The sequence below is a fragment of the Calidris pugnax genome, unplaced genomic scaffold (genome assembly GCF_001431845.1).
Source record: "Calidris pugnax isolate Ruff unplaced genomic scaffold, ASM143184v1 scaffold248, whole genome shotgun sequence".
Classification (NCBI taxonomy): domain Eukaryota; kingdom Metazoa; phylum Chordata; class Aves; order Charadriiformes; family Scolopacidae; genus Calidris; species Calidris pugnax.
In genome coordinates this window covers 597334-621457 of record NW_015090965.1, presented here as the reverse complement: position 1 = coordinate 621457, position 24124 = coordinate 597334, and the positions used below count along the sequence as shown (strand labels likewise).

General features: G+C 45.4%; 1 protein-coding gene across 1 annotated transcript in view; it reads left to right on the top strand.

The window, feature by feature from the left end:
- The first annotated feature begins 1666 nt into the window (after positions 1 to 1666).
- The window catches only part of MICALCL (MICAL C-terminal like), a 41529-nt gene continuing 19071 nt past the window's right edge, over positions 1667 to 24124 (top strand). Inside the window, exons 1-6 of the mRNA XM_014952557.1 lie at positions 1667 to 1732; positions 6231 to 6423; positions 10048 to 10220; positions 11379 to 11453; positions 15580 to 15677; positions 18043 to 19402. Coding sequence (XP_014808043.1) covers positions 6368 to 6423; positions 10048 to 10220; positions 11379 to 11453; positions 15580 to 15677; positions 18043 to 19402 — 1762 coding nt within the window. The 5' untranslated portion in view covers positions 1667 to 1732; positions 6231 to 6367. The remainder of the gene's footprint in view (positions 1733 to 6230; positions 6424 to 10047; positions 10221 to 11378; positions 11454 to 15579; positions 15678 to 18042; positions 19403 to 24124) is intronic.

Sequence of the window (24124 nt, the reverse complement as noted above, 5' to 3'; positions counted from 1 at the left end):
CTTCTCAGTTACCATGTGGTTTAGCTAAATCCTTCCCCTGTAAGGAAAACAGTTGTTTCTCTCCCTGCGTGAGGAGGATGAGGTGGGTTTTGAATTACAGACAAAGGAGAAATTGTTTACCCAAATTTTTCATCATTTTTGAGTGGGAGGCTCAGATGAATACAGGATTGTTCTGTTGAAATCACTGACTGTATTGCTGCTGTTTAAATAACTGAAGACTCCAATGTTTGCAGAAAAAAAAAAAAAAAAAAAAAAACTGAAACCAAAAAATCCTAAAGCCAAGTTATTTGATGTCAGTGCAAGTCAATCAAGAACTTTGACCAGGAGAGCTCAGGCTGAGGAGAGACACTGCACTGAAGAGACAGACTGCAGTTTGTGTGTGGATTAGGGACCTACGTTTTTGACACACAGTTCAGGAGCAGAAAGCATGAGGTTGGTTTTGTGGTACCTCAGAGTTGTTCTTGTTGCTTTGTCGAGCAGAGCACCCCCAAGCTCTTGCCTTAGGTCAGGTCTACCTGCTGTTGAGCCAGAAAGGTGTCCCCAGCCCCAGAAATGACCCAGATCAATAGCAGAGCCAGCCTGTAACTGGATGGGAGTTGGAAGAGGAGGGAAAGGAGCACACAGGAGCCTATTGGGGCATCACCCTGAGAAAGGCAGCTGGGAAAAGGCAAACAGGAGGTAAGGGATAAATTAGGAAAAGCACAGTGTGCTTGGCAGGGGAGAGGAGAATTGGCAGAATAATGAAAAAGGCAATGGTGGGGCCAAAACAAAGCACTGGGGCAGCGTGACGGATGAGGAAGGATCATTGTATGTGGATGACAACTTAAGGAGTGGAAAACTTAAATTCTCTTAACCCCACCAGACCTTCAGACAGCCAGTTAGAGTTGTGTAAGCGAAGTCTATAAAACAGACAGCATAAACAGTGGAGGACCGGCTGCTCGTGTCTGAGCAGAGCCGGGAGGGCTGCCCTGCCTCACCCCAGCACAGGAAAGCACCAAAGGACGTGGAGGATTTGGAAATTAGCACGTTAGCTCCTTGGCTCGCTCATACAGACTAGCTTAGGGAACTTCAACACCTTAAAAAATTCAAAGTCAGTTGTTGTTAGGACATTTCCACTTTAACTGGCCTGCAGCGTGCTGCGAGATACTCGTGGTGTGTGCTGCCTGTCCCTGCAGCCCTGCTCGCATGACAGATCTGCTCTGCTGACTCTGACCTAAGATTAACGCCTTCCCACTGCACGGCTTGTCTGGGCCTTCCCCCCCTGGATAAATTATTTGAACATTTTGGCAAAGGATTAATAGGGACTCCAGCCCAAACTGCTGCGGAGCAGGCGTACTCCCTGCTGGAGCTCTTTAGCACGCTGAGACATAGGCAGTAGGAAATCTGAAGTGAGCGTGATGGAAATGAAGTAAGATCTTACGCAAATGCTATTTTGAGGGACTGTTTCCCGAGGACTGGGTTCTCCTCTGATAACGTCTCGTGCTGCCCTGCAGAGGTCAGTGGCACAGCACCAGCGTGTATCGGCAGGAAACGGGGCTGTGCCCTTTGCTGTCCCGCAGACCGGATGCCTCTTTAGCTTTTACATTGCATGTGTTTATCTTACAAAGTTCAATTCCTCTGACTCAGTCTGGTAGCTTCAAGTAGAAAAACTCCTGTCCTGGGGAGGAAACCTGATGCGGAGCAGGAGAACCAGCTGGCCACGGAGATGCCTGCAGTGTCACAGGCTGCCCGGGTAATCCCAGATTCTATGATTCTAATCCCAGATGAGTGGCTTGGGACACCCGCGTGCCCCTTCCCCTTTAGGAATTAACTATAACGCCATTTTTATGTCTTCTGATGAAGAAGTGGGGTAATGTGGTAAGTACAGCCAGGCACAGATTTATGGAAGGACTCAAGCACAAGCTAAATAATGTATCTTGGAGCTTATTATGTGGGAATTGTCACCTTAGATTTAGGAGCTGAATGTCCACCTCAGTCCTTGAGTTTCCACAGAGAGCAGGAATGGCAGGGGGGCTGCTGCATGCACCCAGAAGTGCTGAACATCTGGAGCTTGTCCCCTGCCTGAGCAGAGCTCAGTCTCTTCCATGCAGGCCAGTGTGTCAGCCTGCTTGGTGCCTGACCAGAGGTAATCACAATGGTCACCAGAAGTGCCAGTCCCAGGTGCTTAACTCTCAACTGGCAGTGTGACGGGAATAAGGGCACTGAGGCTTAGAGCATGGTTTGTACCCTGGAGTCAGACTTCCAAAATATCAGTATCCTCCTGCTCAGCCTCGCTGTGCCGATGGCTCACTGAGGACTGGGCTGCCAGTGCTGCGAGGATGGGTGGCTGTCCGGGATGCAGGGAGAGCTGCAAGGCTCCCAGCTGGAATGGAGAGGTATGAAGGCTGCTTGTTATTTAGCCTTGCATCTGTTCAGGAGCATAAATGTATGCCACGCTTTGTGTAAGCACTCATCCTTTGGGCTGCTTCAGGAGAAATTGGTTCAGATAGCCCTTTTATCTTTTTTTTGTGTGTGTGTGTAAAATAAGAGCTTTAAAGACATTCTGGATTTCTTTTTAAATTCCTTGTTTATATCAGATCATTTTCATATTTTTAATACCTCTTCAAAATTAAGGGCAGTGACAACCAGTGGTGGGGTCTTGCAGCTGATGGCCGAATGGGTTTGTTTGCATTGCTGTGGAGGGGCAGATGGCAATTGCCAGGCAGCCCCCAGGCTTCTGTTTGAATTGCCCATGCTCTTCCTTGGTGACATCTGCACATGGGGTCAGGGTTACAATCTGGTGGCGCAGCAAGGGCTGATTTTTAGGAGAGACCAGTCAAGTCACGTACTGTCATTAGAGCCTACAAAAAACTCCCTGACACTTGGGGCATCTGGGACATCTTTGCCTTTTGTGCGAGCCTGTTACCAAGGTGCAGCCCTGTGGTGAGAAACAGCAGTAGGAACTTTACTCTTTTCAAACGTCCTGCAGAATTTGTAATGTGGTGGTTGAGTTCATGCGTGCGTGTGAGTGTCCCATGCACTGACACACCGAGGTGGTCCAGTTTCTTCCTGCTTTTATGGAGTTGAGTGCAGTGTAGTTTATTCAACCTTATATGTCACGGGAAAAATATTGATTAAATACATTAGTAAGGAGTGGTTTTTGCTTTCCAATTGTAGAATCATAGAGTGGTTTGCACATTAGTAAGGAGTGGTTTTTGCTTTCCAATCATAGAATCATAAAATGGTTTGCATTGGAAAGGACGTTTAAAGATCATCTAGTCCAACACATTGGAAAGGATGTTTAAAGATCATCTAGTCCAACAGCTTTCACTAGATGGGGTGGATGTTAATGCAGGAGGCTGACCTCAAACGTGATTAGTATCCCTATGAATGAATGCAAACTTACCTTGCTTAGAAGGGCTTCAGCTGTCTAACAGATTCCTGAGGCCCAACTTAGGGGTGCAGAATTCAAGAAGGGGAGATACTATGATTAAAGAAAAAAAAGCAAGCATGGAAGTATAACTCTTCAGAGAGAGGTGACATCCGGTGGCCTGGATGACATCCCGAGGTCCTTCACCAGCTCTGACTTATTATTCTATAATGATTTTAAAGATGGATGTGTAATGGGCTATTGCAGAGGGACTTGTTGACTTGAAATCTGTTTGCGTTCAGGACCCATACTGGGAATCGTTTTAGGTAGTCTGTCTGTCTGTGGGTTTTGATGCTCTCCAGCTGTGTGTGTCTGTTACTCATAAACATGTTTTCTCTTCTTTCCTGTTAGCGTGGCGCGGAAAGCATTAATGTGTGGGGTGGGGAGGGAATACGTACTGAGCATGCAAGCAAATGGCAAAACTGATTTTTCTTTAGCAGCCACGTGCAGTGCTTATTCCCAGCACGGGTACAAAGTTTATACACTGAGCTGGCAAGATTTGGTGGGGTTTTGCTTGCTCTGATTTTCATATAAAATGCAGCATCTTTTAAGGAGAAAGTTGAGTTGGAGGAGTTATTTTTTCAAGCTGGCTTACAATATTGATTTCTGTTTTGCTTCTGGAGAGTACAAACGGCATGTCGTGGTCCAGCCCAGCTCTGGAGGAGCGGGGGCCATTCCCAGGAGGGTTTTATGCCCCATGTGAGGAAGGGCAGCCGTGCCCTGCTGTGACCCATGGACTCCCACACGGCCACCTAAACGCCTCCAGGCTTACTGTGCACTGCCTGGGAGCAGCTTTCGGGTGGGTGGCCTGGCTGGGCCAAAGTAGAAGCCAACAGTAAAAATCAGAGAGGGATGAAGCTCCTCCATCTCCCAAAGGAAATGAAATCTCTATTGGTCCAGAAACACTGTGTGCTAGTGAGCTAGACATAGAGCCTGAGCACATGTTTTCACATGGGAGCATCTTGCTCTGAAGAAGCAGGGAGCTGCTCCTCCTTCTTTCTTGGCCTCTTGTACATAGAATTAGAATGATTTAAAAAGAACAAAACAAAACAAAAACCAGAACCACAAAACAACTCTTTGTTAGCAGTGAAGTCTTGAGGAGTTTTCAAGGCAAGAAAATACATTGACTTTTGTGATGCTCACTATAGCCTTTTGAAAAGTGCAATGTTGTGCCTCTTGGGAGAAGCATAATAGGTAAAACCACTAAAAAAATGACAGCAAAGCCATGTTAGTCTGTGAGCGCAAGTAAGGGAGCTTCACCTGGCCAGCACAAGAGTTGTACCTGCTGAACAGTCATCCCTGTCACCAGCAGCTGGGCTTTCCTCACTGGTGGCTGTTTGCAAACGTAGAAGGGGGTGAGCAAGACAATGACTGGGAGAGGTGCAGAAGCTCAGAAGCCCAGTTTTTCTGGGCTAGACTGGGAGCTACCTGAATCATGCAGGATAAAGGTGTAGCTCTGCTGTCACAGCTTGTGTTGAGGACCTTGTTTCATGGCTCCACAGAGATGACACCAGAGGGAGTGGACAGCAATGGACAGACCAAGGGATCCAAGATGGGGTTAGGGCTTGGTGTGGTGTGGGATGTGCACCCATGATGCCACAGCCTCCCTGGTGAATATCCATATGTGACTGGTGGGGAATTTTAGCTCTGGAGGGTCTCGTGGGACAGCAGTTGGGCTCCATAATCCCCCTGATGCTTCTGGGACAAGGATCTGCTCATAGCACTCTTGCTCCCAGCTGGTTTGTTTTCCATGTTCAAGTGCTGGGTGTTTGAGTTAAAAACCCTTGCAAAATGAAGGACAGGGCTGAGTGTGTTCCTGCAATATATGGAGGAGCTGAAGTTAAAGTGGAGTTTAATTGATGTTTACTAGATAGATTGCTCTAATAGATGAGAAAACAAGCCATGTCCCAGGTCTGATTTTTTTTTTTTCCACTTAGGTGTAAATTAGAAGCAACAGTGTTGAATTAAATGCGGCAAAAGCACCCCACATGAGAGGTGAACCAAGCAAAGCCAGACCCCTGGAGCTTGGTCATTTGTCCCTTCTGCACTGAGCCCGGGGGGAATTTGTGTGGCTGATATGTTTGTATTTGCTTGTGCAGGAGGCTGTGGATAAATGAGGTTGCTCAGAAATCAAAGATTTTACAGGGAAAGATGGTCTCCTGTCTTTGGGTCTGTCTGCATTGCCTGGGGTGACCGAGGGAAATTTGGCTTTATTCTTTATTCCTCCTGTCTGAATTCAAAGTTCAGGGGTGGTGCTATTTAACCACTGTGATGCCGCTTCTCCCAAATCAGTATTTGCTGTACACACTCAAAAATATTTTTCTGAAGAGCCTGTGTTTATTTTGCTCACTTGCGCTGTCCTAAATTGACCTAAAGTTACAATAAAATGCTGAAGTTCTAGCCACCTAAGCCAGGTTGATCCATCTGCCTCCCACCACACGCACACATACACCTGGAGCCTGAGAAGAGACCATAAATCCCTACTTGTGTGGCTGGCATGTGTCTTCATTACTGCTGCCACCAGGAGCCCAGCCTGATGGCTGTCCCACCAAGCTGAGTGAGGACTTGTGGCTGAAAAAGCTGAGGCTGCCTCTGGAGTTTCCTTTTCCTTGCATCCAAGCTGATGAACCCTGGCAGTGCTGTACTGTGTTAAAGGGATGTTCTTGCTGTGCCAGACTGCTGGTGCATGCACCTCGCCTGTGCCATGAGTGGAAAGTGCTGGTGGTGGCCAAGGACCATCTGAATGAGGGGGCAAGAATCCCCCCTGCAGACTCCCTCCCTCCTCCCCTGACGCCCCGCTGTCACCTTTGTGCTTTCCCAGACCACTGCTTGCCCGTGGCCAATGAGCCTACCTCCCCGAAGAAGGCGAAGAGCATCCCCGACCAACGTGACTTGGAGAGCTGGTTCTCACCCCCTTCCCCCGAGTGGGCCACCGTGAGGGTCATTCCTGAGGAAGAGATGACCGAGCACAACCTCCTCGCAGTCCGAGTCATGGTCACCAGTGATGCAAGCAGGTACTTTAAAATATAAGTAAGCCAATAAAAACCCCATAAGAACAGCTTGGTTTTCTCTGGAACACAAAGGAAAGATGTAACAAATAGAGTACTGAATGTACGTGTAATTGGGGGGAAAAAAGAGAAAAGAAAAAAAAAAAACCCACACTCGGAATAACAATTGTTCTTTACCGCAGCCATAAATCCCCCAGACACATGACTCACTTTGCAGGAAATCTTCAAACATTCACATCCCACACAGAGGCCTGAATCAGAGAGAAAAACACTGCCCTGATCAGGTCGGGTCCAGCTCTTTGCGTAGCAGTAAATGTCCGTTCAGGCATTAGGGCAGTCGGGGTGTTGTGGCAAAAGGTGCATCCTGTGACGGGGTCCTCTCCCACACTGGACATCATCCTGCAACTCCACACCCCGGGCCTCTCCCAGGGTGTTTGTGGGCCTGCCCACCCCTAAGAAATCTGATCCTTGGGGAGGAAGCCTGATTTCTGTGTACAAATTAGAATTTATTGGCTTTCTGGGCCAGGATTCTGTGGGTGTTCATTCCGTATAAAGAATAGATTGCTATCTCCAGACTAAAGCAGTTTTCTTCACCGAGAACTAAAAAAGAAGCTGGGGGGGGGAAAAAAAAAAAAAGGGGGGGGGGGGGGGGTGGGTGTGTGGAAGCAGGGAGGGGAGCAAACCCAAATCCAGCTGTTGCAACAAACATGGAGCTGTTGCTCTGTAATGAAATCTGATCCTTGGGGAGGAAGCCTGATTTCTGTGTACAAATTAGAATTTATTGGCTTTCTGGGCAGGATTCTGTGGGTGTTCGTTCCGTATAAAGAATAGATTGCTATCTCCAGACTAAAGCAGTTTTCTTCACCGAGAACTAAAAAAGAAGCTGGGGGGGGGTGGGTGGGAGGAAGCAGGGAGGGGAGCAAACCCAAACCCAGCTGTTGCAACATACATGGAGCTGTTGCTCTGTGAGGAAGGTCATTCATGCTCTTGATGCCTTGTGTATAGCTTGTAGAGAGCGACACTTAGAAATGCAACTTTCTGCTGTTCCCTGCAGGGGTTTTAAATGGCATTTGTGCTCTGTCTGGCATGGCTCCTCTCCCACAGGGGGTTGAGAGCTCAGGGAAGAGTTTCCTACCTGTTTGACAGGCCCCTGCTGCGGAGCATGTTCTTGTATCCCTCGCTAATACCCTGCGGCTCGTGGTGCCCCCGTGGCGTGCAGCAGGGATGAGAGCTGGCTAATCCCCCTGATCAGAGGGATCAGCTCCCTTCCCCGCGGCAGCCCCCGTGGCTGGACGGCAAGGACCCTGGTTCCCCGCCAGCAGGACGTGGTGTGAGAAGTGACGTCACATCTGTCACCAGCACAGCAGGTGCCAGCAGCTCTGAGGTCAGACTCCTGCTGCTGCAGCAGCTCGGGCGCCTGTCACCTCCCTCTTGCCTAAAAATGGGGGACGAGAGAAATAGCAAGTGACAAATAGCACTGCTGAGCTGGCTGCTGGGCACTCGGTGGGACGGGGAAGACAACCAGCTTGGTGACATAGCTTTGCAGTTCAGGCTGTAGGTGCTTGTGGATAATGACCACCTATCTAGCAGAGATCAGAAGAGAAGCCTCGTACCATAGCACTTACCTCTTTGCCAGCCAAGGAAAATAAACATTTTGCTCTTTAAAACAGAAAGATGTCAATCAATGTTAATGGCAGGTCTTTTTCTTTCATGTGGCACTCTGCCCGATCTCAGTGTGGTATCTCTCCATCCACACAGGATCTCAACTATCAAAGGCTACATACATTTATATATTTTTATACATATCTGTAGGTTTGAAGCAGCTTGAAAGGCACCTAAAAAGTATGTGTTGGTAGTGAAATTTGAGGCCACTGATCCAACCAACAGGGAGCAAAGCACCTGGAGCTGTGTTCCCGTCCTTGCTGCCTTGCCAGCCCCACTGCTGGTTTGATCTGGGTGAAGCGGGGGTGCAGGACTGGCGGGCACTACCTTCATGGCATTTACCCTGGCTTTATACCATCTGCAGCCTCTCCTTTCCACTCTTCTTCCTCCTGGCTCCTGGGCTGTGTCTTGGGCTGTTACAATAAATCTTTGCTTTCTGCAGGGCAGTGCTGTGCAAACACGAAGCAGTTTTCTCCTGGTGTGCAAACAGGACTACTCACAGAGTTAAGCACCTCTTTTTTTCTAAGGTAGAGCTATTAATCATCACAATAAATCTCTGAATTAGCTTAGCAGTATTGTTTGCACTAAAAATGGGCCGAGTGGGATGGTGGCATGCTTATTTATGGTGATGGGAATGTGGTCACATCAGAAGGGCCTGAAAGTGCCTGTTCCTTACAGTCTGGCCTTCAGAGATGAAAGAAATCCCATTATTATTGAAGAAAGGACTAATAATCACCTCAAACGGTTGTTCTCCTGCCCAGGGGCAAGGTCACGAATTGTGTGCTGTTCACATGTGTTTGTGTGCCATATTTTTAATTACATTTAAGGAAGGGGATGACAAAATCTGCCTATGTGATTGGCTCGAGTGCCTCATTGCACTCACTGCTCCATGGGCTGTTCCCATGGCTCCTAGGGACAAGGAGGGTTTGTTTCCTTATTTCCTAAAGATGCCTTTTGCACGTTTGAAGGTTGCTCACGTGGCTTCATTTAGTCTTCTCCTCTTTTGACTAATGCTTACAATTTTCTCCAAATTCTTGCCTAAGCCCTACCAGGCTGGTGGCCGTCCTCAACCCTCTCCTCCAGGCTCTTTCCTCCTCTGAATTGTAGCACCCAGAAGTGGGGTCAGGACCAAGCACAGCCTCTTGTGGTCCAAAACCCTGCCTGTGGCTCTGCGAGGTGCCTGGTGCACCATCAGAAATGATGTTGTTGCAATAACAAATAACAAAATGCCCCAGTTCTACAGACTTCTCATCTGAGATGTCTGTCCTTCTGCATACTGAATTAAATAGTTTCCCAGCTTTCAGACATACCTGCAAAGCTTTTATTTTGAAAGGTGTTGTTTTGTCATGCTTGAAAAAAAACACCAAAACAGGTGATTTCAGCCTGGTGCCAGTGCAGTGTCACCTGTCACCTTGGGGCTGAAACAACTGATGCTGCGTGATTTCCAGCATGGGTTTCCCCAAACTGCTAAAGGTGTTTCCTCACCCTCCTTGGCTTTGTCTTCTGCTGGTGAAGGTGTAGAGTATTGACCCTTGTGCCTTGCTTCTAGGCCAATTATGGCATTCCAAATCTTGGTTTCCTTTCTTCATCTTGGTTTACAGCCTTGCAGGCAGAAGGGCTTGTCCCTGCTAACCCCTGCTAACTGGTGTGGTGTTTCACCCCACGTTTCTCTTGGTGGCAGTTTGACTCCAGGTGCTGAACATACTGACTGTGAATCCGGGCAGCAGAAGTCTGATAGGAATAGGAATATCTCAGCTGTGTAGCACCTACAGAAAATTACAGTCCTGTAATAATGACAACAATCAGAATGAGGACGTCATCTCTGGCTGCAAAACATGTGTTTCTGTGACCTGCATTGCTGTCAGTGCTGATGCTGGTACTTGTTGCGCTGAAAGGGAACAGCAGTTCCATGCTATGCATCTTCTGAAATGTCCCACTTTCTTTCCATCTCTCCCTTTTTCCCTGTAGCTCTGACCTGGAGTCTGATTGTAATGGGGACTCATCACATTCTGAAGTGAGTGAAGGATGGACCTCACTGCTGGAGCGCCCCACCTGCCCGAGCCCTGTCCAGAGAAGGGCATCGCTCACCTGGAGCCCTGTGGCACCAGAGGAAAGCCCTAGAACATCCAAAGTTGCTGATGGTAAGCAGCATCCTGATCCAGGGGTGCTCCAGCAGCCTCTCCTGAGGGCTGAAGTCAGGGCTTGGGGGAGAGGTTTCAAAGCAGAGAGTGTTGCCTGCAGCGTGATGAGGTTGTACCTGTTGATGGTATCTTTGAGAGATTTCTGTCTTTTTTGGGTGATGTTGCTGAAACAGCATTTCTGTGATGCAGGGTAACCTGTTTTCCCACTGGTAAAAAGTTTGGATGTTATTAGTAGTCAATTCAATATCTGTAGTATTGTCTAAGCAAGGGTGACATTGGGAAGCACTAGAGAGCTCCACTTCATTCAATTTGGATTTGTATCAGTAGCTGCTTAAATTTTTTTTCATCCAGTGAAAGCACATGGAAAAAAGGATATAGCTAGCAGGGAGGTGGGGATAGGTTTAGGAACAGTTTGATTCCAAAGGAAAACTCCTTTTTGGAGCTGGAGAAGGTCAGACCTAAAAAATACGCTAAAAACCAGCCATTTGCAGAAAATAAAAGGCCATCAGCATTCATTTCTTCACATCTCCAACCACCCCCACATCCATATATGCATTTTTAATCCAAACAGAAAAGAGGGGATTTCATACAAGAATTCAAATTCATTCTTGAATAACCAAGCCCTTGTTTAGGGGAAAAAAAAGGCCAGTGGTAGCCCCCAAAGCGTGCCTAGCACTGTGTGACCCCATGCTCTCCCCCACCTCTGGCTGCTAAGGTCACCTTCCTCCCCACCATCACCTTCCTCCCCACCATGCCAGCCAGGTATCTACATCTTCATGAGCATCTCTGCAACCTCACCCAGCTGCGTTACAGCACCTCCCAGTTTTTACCCCGTCAGCCTGTCCCCTGGCCCGTCTGTCTGTCTGCCTGCCTGCCTTTCTGCTGGTCCGGGGTGGGTTTGGGGACAGGAGGGAAGGGGTGGCCTGGGCTCTTCTCCTCTCCCCAACATCCCGCAGCTGGGGCCGGCGGCGGGTGCGCGCTGCCCCCTCCCGGCCGCGCCGGGGGAGAGGGACCGGGGGGAGCTGGTTACAGAACTAACCCCCACACACACACTGCTTCGTTGGGGTTGTTTTTTTCCCCCTTTTTTCCCCCTCTCTCTTTTTGCTCTCTGGGTTTTGCTACATTAGCTGACCACGTGTCTCGTCTGCTTCTCTTCAGCACTACAGAGAGCCAACAGCTTTCACTCCACGGCATTAAATAAGTATCAGAATTGGAGAAGAAAACTCCAAATGAGTGAGTAAAGCCTGAGAAGCAATTGTATCTTCTGTTTATACTGTATCCTGTTTTCCTGTCTCTTAAATGTCTGCTTCTCCTTCTTTCCTTTAAAAGTTTTGTATTTTTTTCATCACTAACTGGGAAAATGGAGATCTAAAATGCACCAAGTATTTCTAAATGTCTGCTTCTCCTTCTTTCCTTTAAAAGTTTTGCAATTTTTGCATCACTAACTGGGAAAATAGTGCCAAAAATGCACCAAATATTTGTTTTCCATTTTCTTGTCCTGAATAGATCAAGCTCCCTTTTTGCATGACTGTTACCTATATTATTACACCCATTGGCAAGTTGTGTCTGCACTAATTCTCCAGCCAACAAAATGCACCCCTATCCCAGAGCCACATATTCTGTCTGTAGCCCAGTGTGCACGGATTGCTTTTGATTAGGTCCAATGCTGGATGTAACATTTTGAGTACTGCATATTAGAAATGCTCCTGGAGGTGCCCATTTACCTTATCTACAGGTGCTCTATCACCTCTTTGGTTGGAAAAAAAAAAAAAAAGGTGATGCTTCAGGGTTACTGAAAGGAAGAGAGTACTAACAGCAATCCCAAGAGGTGAGCTGTGAAAATGAACATTACTAGTTCTTATGCTCTGTCAGTTTCTCTTGGTTTGGGCTGACTTGTGCCTTTGGGCCTGTGGGAATCACACAAAAATGCAGTGATTTCAATAGCAATTGGGTCTGTGCTCATTTTGCTTTCGATACACAGTGCGGACACTCCTCACAGCTGGTGCTGTGTCCAAGTAATCCTCCTGGGCCGTGGTACCCGAACAAGCCAGCCATCCCTGGTCACACCTCTGCTGCTCCTGACAGGGTTGCCCACCTGCCTTGGCACAGCCCCTCTGCAAGTGCACCCTGTGCTTGCCCAGTCGCCACTAAGGGCTCACAGGTACCTGCCAGGATTGATCGTACCAGAATGGGAGCTGGACAAGCTTCCCGACGTCCCAAGCCCTCCCAAAACTTCATCAGAAACACAGTCATTTCTGTTAGATTGGGGTGTTGACAGCCTTAAGTATAAGACATGAATGTGCAGCAGTGGAAAGGAAGGATTTGTGCATGTGACCAAGTGGCACAGTTTCTGGGCATGGAGACAGCAAGTTTTGGGGAATGGTGGTGACAGCTGCTCTTTAACCCTCCCTTCAGCTGCCCTCTGCAACAAGGGGGATTGCTGCTGCTGCTCAGAGTCCCAGCTGCCCTCAGAGAAGTTCAGGCTCTGCTCCTGAAACAAGTAGGAATCCTGTGTGTGTTATGTGACCAGCGCTCAAGCAGAGGCATCTCGGCTCGCTTGGGTTGAGCACACAGACAAGGTTCAAGATTATTTGTGAGTACCTACTGTGAGATGAATTTTTCTGTCTCAAAAAAGGAGACAAGCTGCATCTCTCCTTCCTGGCAGAGGGCTCGCATCCAGGTCAGATGCTTTCAGGGACCTGTACTCACGTGTCCCTTGGAGGTCTCTGGTGCCACACATCTGGGGTATGTCAGTGGAGGATGCACAGGGCTATTTCACAGTCCTGGGGGGATGCTTCCAGCAAGCTGGACTTCAGAAAAACATCCCTTGTGACGGGCTGTCCCCTGAGAGGCAGCTGTGGCAGACAGACAGGCAGATGGGTCATGATGGGGGCTGTGTTTCCTGGGATTCACCACACCCCCAAGATGCAGGGGATGTGGCATGCCAGCAAGGCCTCTCTGGAGCAGCCACCCAGGATGTCCCACCTGGGGGAAGACTGTGCCGTGTTGGGGATGTCTCGTGACATCTGTGTCAGCCTCAGGGCTGACTCTGAGCACTGTACAACATTTGAGGATTGGCTTGTAATCAGGTGTTGTCTTCACCAAAGGCTTGGATTTAAGATCTTGCCTTAATTGATCTCAGTTTCTAAAAGATCAAAAAAATTATGCTTATTCCAGGTTTGAGGGGAAAAAAAAAATATTGTGAGAGAGGGGAGAAGAGAAGACAGGAGGTCACTCAATTTCGATTCATTTTCAGCTTGTTCCCAGGAAGTACATTACTTAATCATTTGCCAATTAATTTTCCCATCATTTTATTAAAATCTTCGTGTGCCTCTAAAGGGCTCTAGAGGGAGCTAAAAGCCTTTGAGAGGAAAGACACACTCCGCCTGAATTTGTCTGAACCTCAAGTATGCTGTTAAAATGAGGTGTAAAGCACTTTCAGCGTATACTGGGAACAGAATAAAGGCAGTTTTTACTCTCTGGAGGAATATTGTAAGTCTTAGTTTCTATATTTAATCCACTTAATATTTAGTTACAAGAATTCATATGATCATCAGTCACATGAAAGAAAAATCTGTCTCCTTTTCAGACTTATTTCCCAAAACACACATGTTTCACAAACAGCAGGAGGTACGCGGCCAAGAAAAGGAAATCAGTGTCATGGTTGTATTGGCTGAAAGGCTCAGAGCAGGATATTACCTTTCAAAATCTTTAATCCCCATTGCATGGCCACAGGGAACACAGTGCTCTTAATTTATCTTGGTCACTTGGAGTAGCTTTTGGGCCAAACAGAGCATGATAGTGCCCAAGGGAACTTTTTTCAAAATCCTATTTTGAATGTGAAGCCGCAAACGTGGATTCAGCATCTTGGTGGGAATAAACCCATTATCTCTGTGAAAGATGGCAAGCTGTGACTTGCCATGTTCTCCCATGTGCAGGCCCTGTCCTTGTTGGCTAGTGCATGGTCACGAGAGCTGTAGTGGGAAGTAGTTGTCCCCATGGGCAGGTACCATTGCCCTGCAGACCCCTGGGCTGTGGGTTTTATGCCCTCATCAGTGTTATGTGGGCAGGTACCATTGCCCTGCAGACCCCTGAGCTGTGGGTTTTATGCCCTCATCAGTGTGATGGCTGTCGCTGCTGCGGAGGTTGCACCTTCCCTCAGTGTGCTGAGCCCTGATGTTTGCCCGTGGCAGGAGGCAAAGGGCTTTAGTGGACCAGACAAAACCCCCTGGCTCACTTATACAGGTACCAGTGGGGTTTTTTTTAATCCTAATTCTGAATTCTCCTGTTTTCCCATGGCTCTATTCACTATATAGAATACAAAGGTCAGCCCTTGGTTGCTGATCCCTACAGGAGTTCCTTAACGAACTCCAGCCAATTGTTTCCCTCAGTCCTTGACTGAACATAACAAATTGCATCAAGATTGGGAACGAGCAGGTGAGACGCTGAGAGGAAGGGAAATTTGGCCTCTGTCCCTGGTTTGCCTTTTCTGAAGTCCATGTGCAGAAACTATCTTCTCTGTCTGGCATGTTACATTTGTCCTTATGCTGCTTTTAATCCCTACATACAAGAACCAATGTTTGCTTTGGGAACCTTTGTGGGTTTCAGAACTAATAATTGAGTTTAGGAGTTAACAATTCAGCTGTAAATGCACTTGTCATGTTGAAGCTTGACATGGTAATATCTTGGCTCAGGGATACTCTCCTTCTGTCCAAATATTATTTATTATGTAAAATTCCCACAGGCACAAAGATTAGAGAGCTCTCCTGACTCCCTTCAGGTACAAGTTAACTCCCTACATTTTTTTTCTTCCAGCAGGTCTAAGTCTGTGTGCTAGTTTTGGTTCAAGGCTGTTAGCAATTACTTACCTTGCCTAATCCTCAGAGAGCCCCCAGCATTCCCTGTTGGCCTGGTGTGGGACGTGGCAGGATTGTTTCTGTCCTTGCTGCCTGCAGGTGGTTGCATTTCCCATTTCTTTCCCACTCTGACAGACAGCACTCTCAGAAGTCACCCATTTCTTCATTTCTCAGAGCTACCCAAAGCTTCAAGTCGCTGCTTTTGACTGCCTCTGCTTTGAATGCCTGGAAGCCCTCTAAAGAGGGCTGGTTTTCCAGAAAGTTTCCTGGAACTCAAAAGCTGCTTCACTACATCCAGGCAAAAAGTGGAAGCAGTTCAGATCCACTGCTGAAAATGTCAACATGTGTTTGGCACAGTGTGCACACACATGTGAGTGAGGCCGTAAACTTCATTACTGCAGGTCCAGATGACTTTTTAACTTCCTACACTCATTCTTTAATTGCAAGATTTATCTAAGACAAAAGCAATACAAATATGATGGTTAAATCTGTGTCTCTGGCAGGTTTCCCTCTACTGTCCAGCAAGAAACCTGGGCTACACTGGAAGGACAGCTCAGCCAGCTGTCAAAGTGGTCCTGGAGAGGATCATTCCCAAACACAGGTATGAAGCAGGGTGCACAGCAAAACGAGTGTAACTACTGGTGTGTCTGCTCTTAGCGGGCTCTCTGAGCATCCTCTGCTCTTTCAAACAGTTTTGGTCTTCACAGCAACCACTAAAATTGAAGTTATGCCTGTGCTATACACAGGGAAGAGACTTCGATGCTCTGATTGATATACCCATACCCAAATCATGCAGATAAGTAGCATTTGCTTTCTTTGGGACTTGGACCTTAATCGCACTGAAAGTTAGGCACTAACCTATTACATTAGCCAAGATGTAGGCACCAACATCTTGCCCTTCCCTTAACTGCCACTAGGATTTCATTTGTGCCACAATTCATGCCCAAAGGAGAGGTACCCCCCCAAAATCTCTGACCCCTGGGGCTCCCAAGCTGGCTGTTTGTCTGCCTGTGTGCTCGTAGGGCTGGGTAGAGACAGGTCTCCACATGTGGCATGTTGGGCAAGGCCAGGTGCCAGCAGCAGTGGAGTGAGAGGGATCACATCTGTGTGGCTTAAATGCCACTTTTGTCACCAGGGGAAAGGCAAGTGCCAGCGCTGGCCTTGGAGAGCAAATCTGGAAGCTGAGGTAAGGGGTCCCACAGTGCCAGCCACAGGCAACTGGCCATGGGAGCCTGGGTGATTCAGGCCATTAAAGCCCTTACACATAGGTGTACCTGTGTCTACTGTTTACCACTTGCATCTGGTGGGCAGAAGACTTCTTCTGATTTGTAGCAGGCCTCTGACTCATAGAATCAGAATGGTTAGAGGTAGGAGGGACCTTGAAGATCATTGAGTTCCAACCCCCCAGCCATGGGCAGAGACACCTCTCACTAGACTAAGTTGCTCAAAGCCCCATCCAACCTGGCCTTGAACACTTTCAGGGTGGGGCATCCACAACTTCTCTGGGCAACCTGTTCCAGTGACTTCACACCACCCCTAGATCAGGAGCATCTTCAGCTTTTATCAGGGCCTAGGGTTTCCTTTCTATTTTCTTTTTTTATTTTTTTTTTTTAAATGCTGAGGAAGGGTGGGCCTGCCCTAACTACAGTTCTGCAGCAGGAGTCACGACTGACCGTTTCGAGTAAAGGGCAGCACGTCCCCCGGACTCGGAGCTGGGTGGAACAGGGACCAGCCCATGTCCTCAGTGTCCTAGCCCGTTGTCCTCACCCTTAGGTTAAACATTATTAAAGTTGCTTGACCTCAGGTCTGAGTTAGAAAAAAAAAAAAATCAATCTTCCATGTCCACAGTGGTAGTTGATATCCGGTCCAGGACAATAGGGCCAGGAAGGGAACATCCCAGGGGAGCAGAGCTGCACAATGCTGCCTGGCCACGCTGCACTCGAGGAGAGGTGACTCCATTCAGCTCCCACTCTATAAGCACTGCTTGGTGGCCTTTTTCCTACTCTAAAAAGAGAGGACTAAGAGGGTATTTGTTTGTTTATAGGTGTCCCTCATGTTTTTTTCAGCTGAGATTCTGGCCAATATTAATTTTAGTCATCAAATGTGATGTGATACAGCTGTGAAATAAGGAGTAATCATTATTGCCTTCTGATGCTTCTGGGAAATGAGATGGCAGACAGATCAATGGCTTCACCTGTGTGAATTTGGGAATCTGACACATAAGTGGAAACAGGAATTGAATCTTCTCTCCATTTGTTATCACATAGCATTGAGGATAAAATGCCTCCCTCTTAAGAAGTTAAAAACCCCGTTTTGGTCTGCTGGCTAGATAACGTGGACATTATCCTTGCTACTATCTCCAGCAGAAGAGTTTAGTGGCTAGAGAAATGAATTTAAATCTTTACCAAATGAAAAATAATCATAAGAGAGAACTATTTGAATTGTTCTAAACTACCATCTTGCATTTTACAGTTTTTTCTGAGTTACTTCGTTCATTCCTACCTGCACCATGTAAGCATGCAATATTATAAAAGCAGTTGGAGATGACAGATGATGGTCTCTTTGCTTGCTAGAAACTCTTAAGGTGATGCAAATGAAATGCACCTAGGAGAATAGAGCAGATCTGTTTTTGTTTATTTTCTTGTAGATGAGACTGTTTCTTTCTAAGGAAAATATTAAAAGCAATTCATAAAGATATGACAGATTCTTAGAATGAATAATGTTATTTTTAGACTATTAAATTTAGCAGTAGTATTAGATCTACACTTGCAGAGAAATATTAGCCCTCTAGGGAGAAAAGCTTTTCTTCCTATTTTATTATCATCTACATATGTATGCACGTATATAAATAAAATATTATGTTTATTGGTATTATGCTAAGAGTGAAATTGATTAAAATATTATATGAAATAAAATAAACAAAAAAAATTTATTTTTCTACCCACAAAATAATCTTCTTTTCATAGTCGGCTTCTTACAGGAAACCACCAGAAGGTACAAGAGGACATTTCAAACCCTGCAGCCCAGTATTTCAAATAAAAGAAAAAGCCAGAGAGATGCCTGAAGATATCTGTCTCTATGTGCCCCATTGCCCTGTTCAGAACAGGACCAGAGGTTCTCCAGGGACCCCTCCTGGCAACGGGACACTGGCTGCTGACTATTCTGGGCCTGAAGATACAGATGGTGACATTGGGACATACACAGCCCCGGGATGGAAGGTAAAAAACCAGAAACATACATCTAAAGCAGAAGATTTTAACAGGGAGACAAAAGTAGTGTCATCTCTGGATCTGAAAGAAAAAGATGATAAACATACAAGACACCGACAAGAAAAGTTTGAGCAAGAATTAAAGGAGGCAAAAAAGAGGACGGTGCTTTGTACTCAACAGCGACCCTTGTCATATGATTCAAACGGGGCGGACTTAGGTGGAACCAATCAGGGGTATCGAAACAAAGGAGCAATGAGGACTTCAGAGGAGAAGGATGCTGACTGGAGAGAAGATGGATTCAAGCTGTCTGGTGGTCCTGTGTCTCTCTTATTTGCAGATGATACTCAGCCAGCTTTGCCAGGTGACACAAAAGATGCTCTGAGGAATCCAGATGCAGCTGCCAGGGAGCACACAGCTGGCCAGCCAAAATCACCGCTGAGGTTCATAGCCAATGCGATCAAGAGGTCCATTTTGGAGCCTCTAACCTCATCTCCAGAGGGACTAAAGCAAGACTCAGACAGCAAAGTCAAAGCCTCTTCAGAACAAGCTTTTTTCATCTTCCCCAGTACTCCTGGGTCCCTAAGCCAAAGGAACAGTAACAATAATAGAATAAATAACACTCAGGCACAGGAGCTTAAAGTAAGGGAGTGGTCAGGAGAGTATTTAGAAACTGGGAGCCCTCTCTCAAATCCATGTCATTTTTCTGTCAGCTCTCAAAAGAGATCTCCAGGGGATTACAGTGAGAAGGTGTCCTTCCCAGTCTACAGTCCTCACACCAGGCCTTCCAAGACAACCAGTATACCTCAGAAATCATCATGCACTAGGATGGAAGATGTCCCAGGTCTCCTAGAAAAGTTTACCTTTAAAGAGACGCCTTCAGGGCCTCCTGTGGATGACATATTTATCTGTAATGAAAAGTACCTCCTCCTTTCACCTCCAGAGCCCAAGAACACCTCCAAGGCCAATTCAGATGACTCTGCACAGAAGGGTAGTCTTGGGTCACTCTTTGATAGACTGAGAAGTAAAGTTTACGACAGAGAAGGGAATTATTTTGTGTCATCTCTGTCTTCCATGAGGGACCATTCTCCAGAAAACAGGCTACGTTACCCTTCCACAGGTGAGGATGAATGGAATTATTTATTTCTAGTAATACCACTTAACATTTAAAAGACCTGTGCATGATCACACAAACACATCTATTGTATGTTATATTTAATTTATAGTTACTTTCTACATAGGAAGACCTAATAAATACATTTTTTGGTTAAGGTTTAGGAGTTGCTTCTGGTTTAAAGGAGCAGAATGGATTTGCTAACAGAGGGCAGCTCTCTGGACCCAAGTTTGTTCTGCTGCTTGCTGCTGTTCAGAAGTGTTTGGGACAGGAAAATATACTTGCTGAGATGGAAGGAGTGGTGAGACAGAGTGGGATGCTGTGAAGAGCGGCTGCTGCTGTGATCTGTGATGTCGAGTGTGTTGCAGAAAGGGTCATACAGTGGGCAAACACAAGGACAAGCACCAAAAACTCCAGTGCAGAGTACATTTGCTACCCTTTTCATGAGGAGCTCAGAGACCAAAGCAATACAGTTGCAATAGCAAGAAGCTTTGCTTTGTGTATCTGCTTTCTCAGTAGGTGTCTCTTCAACTCTGTCTGCTGCTGTAGTCACTGAACTGTAGAGCTTTTCACTGTCATTAATATCCCCTTGTTCTTTTATTTGAGAGGAGATAGCAGTTATTGTCCTACTCTGACCTATTTGTGAGTCTATTTGGGTAGGAATTCAAAGGCATCAGTTTTCATGTTTCCTTGCAAGAACAAGGTTAGTATTAAAATTGCAGATGGTAAGAGATATTGCTATCAGACAAAGAACAATCTGAGTAATCTGAGCACAGAAAAAATTAAGTTCAGGTATAAAATATGAGGTATGACAGCTGCACCCACCTGTCTTTCTCCATGATCCATCTTTCCACTAGCCCATTGCAGAAAGTCACAGTTACCTAACTAAATAACCTATTGAATTTTATTGACATATCTGTTTGTTTCTTACTTTATTAAATTGCAGCCCAAGCTGTAACTGTGAAATTGCTGCTCTACTGCAGCATTAAAATAACAATCTGTTTGTAAAACGTGAAGTAACTGAAATATTCCCAGTGAGCTGTCAGATCCTTTTTGCATCCTTTCTTCTTCAGAACTACTGCATGCTGTGAGGAAGATATGTAGTATACAACAGACTTGATCTGAAGCTTATTTAAATCAATAGAATAATTCTTGCTCTTGTTCCTTAATTTTTTGGTTGGCTTTTTGAAGCATCCTTTGTCAAACAACTCACAAAACCAGGCATCCCCATTGAGCCAGAGGATGCTAAGGCCTGATCTGAAGCCACAGAGAGTGGCTACTGTTCACCTCTGTCACCTGGGGTCCCGAACAGGACACTTTTTCTGCATCTATACCTAGCTGTTACCCATCAACTAAGCCAAGCTGGCTTGCTCTTAACTAAATGTATTACAATAAATATGTTGTGTTCCTACAAAAATGGGAAAAGCTCTTGATAGGTTTGAATAATGCTGTAAGTTATTTATATTTAAAGTATTTTGGAAAAACATGCTGGTTTAATATATGCTGCATTCCTCTGCTATGCAAGCCAAAAGAGGAATCATTAAATTACTATAATTATTGAAAGTAGGCATTGCAAAGTCTGTTCAGGATAAAAAAAATGCAGCTTTGATTTAGCCATTTGCCCAGTAATCTGTCATCTTCAACATTTCAGCACTGCAGCTCCCTGAACTTTTTCAAACATTCATATTTGAGTAAATCAAACTGGTAAGGGGCCAAGTCCTTCTTGGCTCTCTGAAATGGCATTTCTATTTCATATTGGCCCTTGTCTGAGGCCCAGGCTTGGCAAACTTCAGTCATGAACTGATGACAAGCTTTAGCCCACATTATATGTCGTTATTTTTCTCTCTTGAAATTTACCATGAATGTCAGAAAAAATATTTTCTTTAAAGAAAAAAAAAATACTCCTAGCACCTTGTAGAAACCAGTTTAATGAGGCTCTTTCTCATACTCCTTTTGGCTCTTTTTAGTAGGGCTTTTCCATCCTATCTGAGGCCAGACAGACTTGTTCTGTGTGAGTATGGTTGCTCTTACATTATGCTGGTGTTTCCTCCCTCAATAGGATGCGGCTTGTGGAGCCAAAAAATGAGCTGGGTGATAAAACTCCATGAGCTTGAGATGAGACTGGGCAAGATTATTGAAGAGAAATCCACTGAGGATTAATCAGGTGCTTAGAAACCACATCCAATTTAGAAAGCTCCTGCACTGAAAAAATGCTTGGAAGCTGGGCGAGTGTTAAGAGGAGGAATGACTGCCCCGTGCCAATAGCATTCCTTTAGACATACACTCCTGGAGACAGTCTGGAAGGACCTTCAGTCTCACCCCACACATTTACTTCTATGTTATGTTGCTCATCTTTCCCTACACCTTATCTTAGTTACTTCATCTGCAAATACATGTCCAGATGTCTTTCCTATGCTGATGACTTCTACATTTCTAATCCAGGTATCTGTTGAAGCTAAAACTATATTCTGTCCTTCTGTCACCTCCTATCAAGTGTTCAACCACCTGCTGAAGCTCAGCATGAGGAAGCAGAGATCTTAATTACAAAGCAGCAGATTGCCCGTTGCTCAAACTTACACCTGTAGATCCATATGGGTCATTCAAGCTTCTGATAGCCAGACCTGGTCTAAAGAATTTCTGGCTAATGCTTTCTGTTTCATAAGAACTATTCCTCAGAGCCACTTGGAAGTTTTGGGCTGTGCAGATATCTGCCTACAGTCATTACTGTGGCACAGAAACACCCCAGGAAAGGTAGGTGAGCTGTGACATGCATATTGATGGCAGTGGTGGCATTGCCCGTTTCTAACAGAAGGTATCACCTTCTTAACCTGTCCGTATGATACCTCCCTCTTTGTTCAGGATTGTTTGTAATAATTAATACTCAGTTTCCTGCAATTTGACAGCTGTAAATCAGGTATGTTGGAAAGGTTTCTTCACCAAACTCCTAGTAGCTACTGTGAAGTAGAAATCAAGAACAGATTAATAAAGATTACAGGAATATTTGACCCTTTTATAATTAAGAACTAAACCCATGGTGGACTATTCCTAGTGATCCAAAGTCACATCAGTTGGAGAGGAAAAGCTGTAGTATAACGTCTGTTAATTTGGAAGTCAGGGAAATGTTAGAATACTTACACAATAAATAACTCCCATTTTGGAGGAATGAGGTGGCAGGAAAGCAAAAGCCTATTTGACCCTTTTATAATTAAGAACTAAACAAGTCCCACTAGGACTATTCCTAGTGATCCAAAGTCACATTAGTTGGAGAGGAAAAGCTGTAGTATAATGTCTGTTAATTTGGAAGTCAGGGAAATGTGAGAATGCTTACGCAATAAATAACTCCTAATTTGGAGGAATGAGATGGCAGGAAAGCAAAAGCTCAGGTCTAGAAGGGTTAAGTTAATATTTAGAGAAAAAAAATGGGTTTGCAATCTTTTCTGTAGCTATCAATCTTTAAGTCTTGTCGTGTTTGGAGCAGACAAATTATTAATTATTGAACTTTACTATTAAAGTTGTACGTTTCAGATTTAAACGACTCAGTAAGTGTAAAAGTCCCTGAATTGAAGATTTTTAAGTGTTAACTCCTTGTCCAAATCCTCACAGCTGGCAGCTAAATTCTGCCTATCCCACCCCTCTGGAGATGGGAAAGATTAATGCTCAGTCATCTAGTATAATATGTAGATACTGTAATACAGAAGAGTGTTTTGGTTTGGGTTTTTTGGGGGGTTTTGTTGATGTTTTGGGTTTGTGTTTTGTTGTGTGTGGTTTTTTTTTACAAAAATAGAATAAACTTGTAGGAAAGATTAATGCTCAGTCATCTAGTATAACATGCAGATACTGTAATACAGAAGAGCATTTTGGTTTGGGTTTTTTTGGGGGGTTTTGTTTATTTTTGGGGTTTGTGTTTTGTTGTGGGTTTTTGTTTGTTTTTTTTTCAAAAATAGAATAAACTTGTGTGCTATGCAAGCCAAAAGAGGAATCATTAAATTACTATAATTATTGAAAGTAGGCATTGCAAAGTCTGTTCAGGATAAAAAAAATGCAGCTTTGATTTAGCCATTTGCCCAGTAATCTGTCATCTTCAACATTTCAGCACTGCAGCTCCCTGAACTTTTTCAAACATTCATATTTGAGTAAATCAAACTGGTAAGGGGCCAAGTCCTTCTTGGCTCTCTGAAATGGCATTTCTATTTCATATTGGCCCTTGTCTGAGGCCCAGGCTTGGCAAACTTCAGTCATGAACTGATGACAAGCTTTAGCCCACATTATATGTCGTTATTTTTCTCTCTTGAAATTTACCATGAATGTCAGAAAAAATATTTTCTTTAAAGAAAAAAAAAATACTCCTAGCACCTTGTAGAAACCAGTTTAATGAGGCTCTTTCTCACACTCCTTTTGGCTCTTTTTAGTAGGGCTTTTCCATCCTATCTGAGGCCAGACAGACTTGTTCTGTGTGAGTATGGTTGCTCTTACATTATGCTGGTGTTTCCTCCCTCAATAGGATGCGGCTTGTGGAGCCAAAAAATGAGCTGGGTGATAAAACTCCATGAGCTTGAGATGAGACTGGGCAAGATTATTGAAGAGAAATCCACTGAGGATTAATCAGGTGCTTAGAAACCACATCCAATTTAGAAAGCTCCTGCACTGAAAAAATGCTTGGAAGCTGGGCGAGTGTTAAGAGGAGGAATGACTGCCCCGTGCCAATAGCATTCCTTTAGACATACACTC